General features: G+C 32.4%; 1 protein-coding gene across 1 annotated transcript in view; it reads right to left on the bottom strand.

Annotated features, from left to right (window-relative positions):
* Positions 1–7677, bottom strand: part of LOC127969947 (adhesion G protein-coupled receptor A3) — a 96054-nt gene that overhangs the window by 80045 nt on the left and 8332 nt on the right. Inside the window, exon 2 of the mRNA XM_052572119.1 lies at positions 5487–5558. Coding sequence (XP_052428079.1) covers positions 5487–5558 — 72 coding nt within the window. The remainder of the gene's footprint in view (positions 1–5486; positions 5559–7677) is intronic.

Here is a 7677-nt window from a genome sequence, read left to right as displayed (position 1 = left end):
ATTTCCAATCACTCATCTGGTAATAAATCCCAGTTATCTGAACTTCTGGACTGATTAAATGTGGTTAATGTGAAATATTTAAGGCTCAAGTGTGACGGTCATTACTGCTGAGAAATGGCTTCTGTCCGGCTCTAATGGTGTGTGACTCTAGAAACGCTTTTGTTCAGCGCCATTAAACGTTTCTGTTCATCCCACTTGTTTCCAGAGCTTGAAGAATAAGAGTTTGCATGCCATCTTTCATAAAAGTTTGAGGCATTAAAAGTGCCATCAGTTGATTGATCCTAATGCAAAATAATGTATAATGATTATGTAATGCATGTAGTGTTTTTGACATGTGTATGTCTAATTTAAACTATTCATTTCTTCATGAAATTTGGTGTCTTTTTTTCATTTTTGGTCATGAATGTGCATGCAAAGTTTCAACACACAGATGTGTTTGGAAAAGGCTGCACACACTTGGTTACATCAATAGTATAACCCTAACCCTACATTAATAAATACATCTGTTAAATACTATTTATCTGTGTTCACGAAAGTGTTCATAGTTTATCATACTCCATATTTTTTTGACAAACTAAATTATAGGTTTTCCATTTCTTTATGTTTTTTTTTTCTTTTCTTTCTCTCTTTAGTGTTGATTTCGTGTTAACTGCATGGAAACCAATAGGCTTCAGTTTAAATCTACAGGAGAATCCATTCATCCTGACCTGAAGGTGGCAGCAGCACACGACACTAATGAGTAGATTTACATATCCTTTCTTCTTCCAGTAATAGTTTCTTCCAGAGCATCCCGTAGGAGGAAGGCGATTAAGGGAGCGAACAAGTGGATTGACTGAAACTAACAAACAGCAGACCGGAGAGCCCTCTCATTAGTGAGCATCCAGCAGTGTTTTAATGACACTTCTGAGGGGCTGATTTCACTAAAACAGCACGTCATGTTGAGAAAGCACTACATATTTAAACTAGCTCCTGGGAAAGATGTTCAGAGTTCAGAGGGACTCTAGATGTGCTTCTGTAGAGCGTCAAAACCTGTCAAACATTACAAAACACAAAGAGAAACTGTAGTAAGTGAAGATCAGAGAGGAGGCGGGGCCTCTGGAGCCAGACGGAATCTGATTGGCTCCTTCAGTGATGCTGATCTGTAAAACGATTGGTCATGGAAACACAAACATTACAAGATAACAACTGCACACCAGTTTTTAAGAAGGTAAGATTATGAGAACAGACTTTTTCATTGTTCGCATTATAGATGTTAATTGTTAAATGTCTCACAATGGGCTGATTAAGAGTATTTTTACCTCATATTTTAATAACTGACTGACAAAAGTTCAAATTATTTTTATTCTTAAATTAAGGGTATAATTTCTAAAGAATCATGTGACACTGAAGACTGGAATCATGATTCTGAAAATACAGCTTTGATCACAGAAATAAATTACATTTTAACAGAGATTCACATAGAGAACAACTATTTTAAATTATAATAATATTTCACAATTTATCCTGTTTTTGACCCTCGGTGAGCAGAAGAGACTTCCTTCAAAACATAAAAAAATTGCATTTTATTAATTAATTTAAAAACTCTAATATATAGTAGCAATAAGACTAAAAGTGGAGTTTTAAGCTGAAGTTTGTTTCTCTTGTAAAGTTTCAGCAAAGATCTCAACAATCGTCCAAAAGTCTTAATATGAACTCAAACATTTCTCAAACATCACGTTCTCCTGAAGTCTCTCGATCTGAGCTGCTGTCCAAATTCATTTTACAGCTCCAAACCTTCCCCGCATTGCTTCAGTGGAGAATTTCACAAGAGACAAAGATCATGCATGATGCTTTCTAAGCTGAACGAGCAAGCGAACAATAAAGCTTTCCTTCTGGAGTGTAAAATAAAGCACTGACTGCGCTGTTCTTCTGTAATGAGTTCCTGGAAGCGACGGTGATGGGGTCAGAGCGCTTCGGTGTGTGTCCTATAAACCTGGCCAGTTCTCATCAGCCTAATTGTGAGCGTAAACAACGATGCTATTCAGAGACAGAGAGGAACACACACTCGGCTGTAGCTGCTGTTTTGAGTCCAGACGGGTGTAAAAAGGTCAGCTATGCGTCCGCTGTGACATCACTGTCTGGAAGTGCACTTCCTCCGGCCGTTTCCTGCAGTAACATGCACGGTCCTGATGCATGCTGGACTGGTGATATATCAGAGCTTTCACTGCTAACTGAAGATGAGAAATCATGTGTGATCGCAGTCTGACCGCTTTCTGTTGTTGACATGTCTAATCAAGTCCAGGCTAAAGCTCTGAGATAGAGTCAGCATGCTGAGAGGGATCCTGGCTATTGTTTATTTATTTTGTTGGAATTAATGCTAATGATTCTAACAAAGTGAAATGTGCACTGCAGAACAAACAAACATCTGCATTCACTTTAGAGACCTTATCATAAATTAATCTATCCATCCAACATCTATCTATCTCTCTATCTATCTATCTATCTATCTATCTATCTATCTATCTATCTATCTATCTATCTATCTATCTATCTATCTATCTATCTATCTATCTATCTATCTATCTATCTACCAACCAACCAATCATCCAACCATCCATCTACCATCCACTTATCCATCCATCCATCCATCTGTCCATCCTTCTACCTACCTACCATTCATTCATCCATCCATCAATCTATCTACCATTCATCTATCCATCCATCCATCCATCCTTCTACCATCTATCTACCATTCATCCATCCATCCATCAATCTATCTACCATTCATCTATCCATCCATCCATCCATCCTTCTACCATCTATCTACCATTCATCCATCCATCCATCAACCTAACTACCATTCATCTATCCATCCATCCTTCTACCATCTATCTAACATCCATCCATCCATCCATCTACCATTCATCTATCCATCTACCATCCATCCATCCATCTACCATCCCCTTATCCATCTATCCATCCATCTATCTACCTACCTACCTACCATTCATTCATCCATCCATCCATCCATCCATCCATCCCTCTTTCCATCCATCCATCCTTCTACCATCTATCTACCATCCATCCATCCATCCATCCATCAATCTATCTACCATTCATCTATCCATCCATCCATCCTTCTACCATCCATCTACCATCCATCTATCCATATACCATCCCCTTATCCATCCATCCATCCATCTACCTACCTACCTACCTACCTACCATTCATCCATCCATCCATCCATCCCTCTTTCCATCCATCCATCCTTCTACCATCTATCTACCATCCATCCATCCATCCATCCATCAATCTATCTACCATTCATCTATCCATCCATCCATCCTTCTACCATCCATCTACCATCCATCTATCCATATACCATCCCCTTATCCATCCATCCATCCATCTACCTACCTACCTACCTACCTACCATTCATCCATCCATCCATCCATCCATCCATCCATCCATCCATCCATCCTTCCTTCCTTCCTTCCATCCTTCCATCCATCCATCCATCCATCCATCCATCCATCCATCTACCATTCATCTACCATTCATCTACCATCCATCCATCCATCTACCTACCTTCCTACCTACCATTCATCCATCCATCCATCCAACCATCCATCCATCCATCCATCCAACCATCCATCCATCCATCCATCCTTCCATCCATCCATCTATCCATCATTCATCCATCCATATATCAGCAATCAAATACATTTATTTTTTAGCAAATTGTTCGTATATTGTTAGTAAATGTAGTATAATTAAGGGAAAAATCTGCCAATCTTTAGACCAACGATAAAAAATCTCACACACAGAAATGACCCTTTGAATATGTTATTTATATTTTGTTTGTTTGTTTATATTAATTTATTAATTATTTTTTATTATTTATTAAATTCTTTAAGGTATGTATTAATAAAATGTTTTTACAAATGTATGTATTAATTTATATTCCTATTTGCTTTATTTTTTGGTTCAGGAATATTAATAGCAATATACTCAAATTGAAATTAGTCATAAATTTGTGCAGTTAAATCATAAAATCTGCATTCACTTTAGAGATTGTATCATAAATTCATCTTTGGCGGCTCTGCTATGATTAAACTGACCTTAAAAAACTAAACCGGGTGCTTTTCACTATAATTAACAATTTGCCAATGAGCCAATTAAGTGATTTAAATGGTAATAAATAAAGGCACATGCTTCTGCTCAGTGAATCCATTCATCATTTCCTCAGTTTGTGAAGCGTTAAACCAGCAGCTGCTCTCAAAGAAAGAGTCGAGATATAAATCACCAAAGCACTCAGTGACGGAAAACATGGAGTTTTTTTCTTCATAAAAAAAAAAAAAAATCATGTTTTTTTTTTTATCATGTTTTTATTGTTTTAGTTAGTGGTTGTTTTTATTTTTTATTATTATTATTTTTTATTATTATTATTTTTTTAACCCAACTGCAGTTTGATTGAAAATTCATTGGAATGCACAATAAAAATAAAAATAAAAATCATAATTCTGAGAATTGTTAAAAAACGGAGTTATCTGTTTTTGCAGATGAACTCTTCATATACTAATTTTTAAATTAATTATAAGATATTATGTTAATATGAATTTAATATATTAAATATGCATATCCTAGTGAAAACTGTTGCAATGGTTTCCAGCATCTACTTGGACAAAGCTGTAAATGTAGATTGTATCCAAATGCATGAACGTGTCTGACACCAAATAAGAGTTTGGTTTGACTCTGACTGAAGCAGAACATCAGCAGCTCAGTGATAAGAGCTCGATTAAATTAAATCAATCAGATCATCATGATCTCAAACATCACTTCACACACTGATTGCATCACTGCATGAACTAAAACATATTACATTAATGTAATTATATTTAAAAATACTAATTTCACCAGAAAACTGTTGCTCGCTACTAGATATTATTAATATATCAATATTACTTTAATATACTACATACTCATCCCACCAGAAAAATCGCTGCTATTACATATTAACATTTATATATCTTATTAAATTAATTGTAAATACATCAATCCAACCAGAAAAAAATGTTGCTATTACATTATTAATATTAAAATATTGTTATTATTTTAATATATATTTAATATACTCATACTACTAGAAACATGTTGCTATTATCTATTATTAACATCAATATTAACATATCAATAATAATACAACTTTAATATATTAAGCATACTCCTTTGATTTCATAACTGTTGCTTTTACATATTATTAATATATTACTATATTAATTGTAACATAGCATATTAATAAAAGGTATATAACCATATTAATATATTTAATATATACTGATTCTGGATGTAAGTGTGCAGAAACACAGACTGATAATCTTATATTTCTGCTGATGATGGGCCTGGTTTCATGTATTATTGATATATGTGTGTATATGGTTTGTATATGACTCTTTTATCATCTCTACACAGTATATCCTCAGATGTAAAGGGCATTGCACTCACAGTCTCTCCAGAGCTCGCAGGCCGAGGAAAGAGTTATTCTTCAGCGCAGAGATCTTATTGTTGCTCAGGATCCTGAGGAGACACAACAACACAAGCCATAAACACAGATCCAGAGGATTTACACACCACTCGAAATCTCCCGTCTGCTTCATATCACCAGTGTTTGTGAAAACTAAACTTCTCCAGCAACACGTTCTCTGAACGGTTATGAAGGCATTATATTTACATTTATGCATTTGCAGACTATTTTTTAAAAAATGCAACTAACATAATATTACGGTGGATGTTTAATTAATTCATGTATTGGCTAAAAATGACCTATACATATACATATATATATATATTTTTTTATTTTTTATTTTTTATTTTTTTTTTTTTGGTGAAGATGGAAAGTGGAGAGAGAGAATAAAATATTTAAAGATATATTTAAAAAAGACAATTATACCTATATATATATATATATATATATATATATATATATATATATATATATATATATATATATATATATATATATATTTATATATATATATATATATATATATAATTAAAATACTTTTATTTACATATAAACATTGGTTAATTCCAGTGTTTCTATGATTAACTAAAACTATAAACATTAAAAAGTGCATTACATAAAATAATATTAATAAAAAAATATGAAATTAAATAAATTCAAATATGCAGGGAATTTCAAAATTTTGTTTAGTTTAACTTGTAATTTTACAAGTTTTTTTGTAATTTTACTTGTGTTTTAATAACTAAAACTGAAATATAAAAAATACAAAAAAACTATCCATAGGAATATTTTTAAAACAACAAAACTAATAAAATGTACAAAAACCAACAAAATTTCTAAAACTTAAGTAAAATTAACATGATATCCGATGATAAAAAATAAAATCTAATTCAAAATATTAATAAAAATTACAAAAGTATCTCAAACATTCACACACACACACAGATATGGTGACCCTGAAAGCTGAAAGATGTTGTTGCTGTTTCTAAATCTTTATAGTTTTATGAATTATTATCCCAGTTCTAGTAGTTTTAGTTCAAGTAAATGAAAATGAGAAATTATGTCTTAGAAACCTATCTATCTAAATACAGACAAAATCTCCTTTAAAGAGGTTTAAATGAAGTTCTTAGCAATGCATATTACTAATCAAAAATGAATTTTTGATATATTTACAGTAGGAAATTTACAAAATATCTTCATGGAACATGATTTTTACTTAATATCCTAATGATTTTTGGCATAAAAGAAAAATCTATAATTTTGACCCTTACAATGTATTTTTGGCTATTGCTACAGATATACCCCAGAGACTTCAGACTGCTTTTGTGCTCCAGGGACACAAACATGACGTCTACCTGCAAAGGATTGTCATCATGTGAAGCAGATCTGATCTAATGCCCTGTATGTGATTAATGATCCAGCAAAAAAAGACATTATATCAGATCTGCTTTACATGCGTGACGAGACTCGTGTCGTTCACACACACACACACACACACACACACACACACACACACACACACATAATGAAGGTCATGCGTCTCTAACGGTGTTCATGTGTGAATGATGTTGATGCAGTATCGCAGCACACATGCATTAAATCACTGATCAGACAGTTTCAGACACACACATGATGAAGACAACACGCTGAAAACCACATTTAAAGCTGAAGCTAATATTTGAGGAATAATCACAGCAGGGTTATTAGATTAAAATGAAAATCATAAATCAAAGTAAGACAAACGGGGAAAAAAAACAAATAAATAAAAATAAGGTAGTAAGCAAGGAAAACGTTTAGTTTAGTTCAACTCAAAGAACTAAAACAACCAAAACAAAACAAAAAAATAGACTAAAACTTACAAATAAAATGAATAAAAACTATTTAAAAAATATAATAATAAAATAGAATCTAAATGTACTCAAAGTTAAAATTAAATATTAAAAATAAATGTAAAATTATTAAAACTTAAAGTGAAAAAAATGTCTATTTTTCAAAATATTAAGAAAAAATATAATGAAAGTAAAAAAGACAGTAGATTTCCAAGACACTTTAAGTGTTTTGTAACAACAACAAAAAAAATATATATAAACATTAACTAATTTATTCTTTAAAAAATGTATTTCCCAGTAAATTATATGTAATTAATTTTCACATATACATACATACATATAT

This window comes from Carassius gibelio, chromosome B13 (genome assembly GCF_023724105.1).
Source record: "Carassius gibelio isolate Cgi1373 ecotype wild population from Czech Republic chromosome B13, carGib1.2-hapl.c, whole genome shotgun sequence".
NCBI classification, from domain to species: Eukaryota; Metazoa; Chordata; class Actinopteri; order Cypriniformes; family Cyprinidae; genus Carassius; species Carassius gibelio.
The sequence above is the reverse complement of the archived record's forward strand: the minus strand, read 5'-3'. Positions and strand labels throughout refer to the sequence as shown.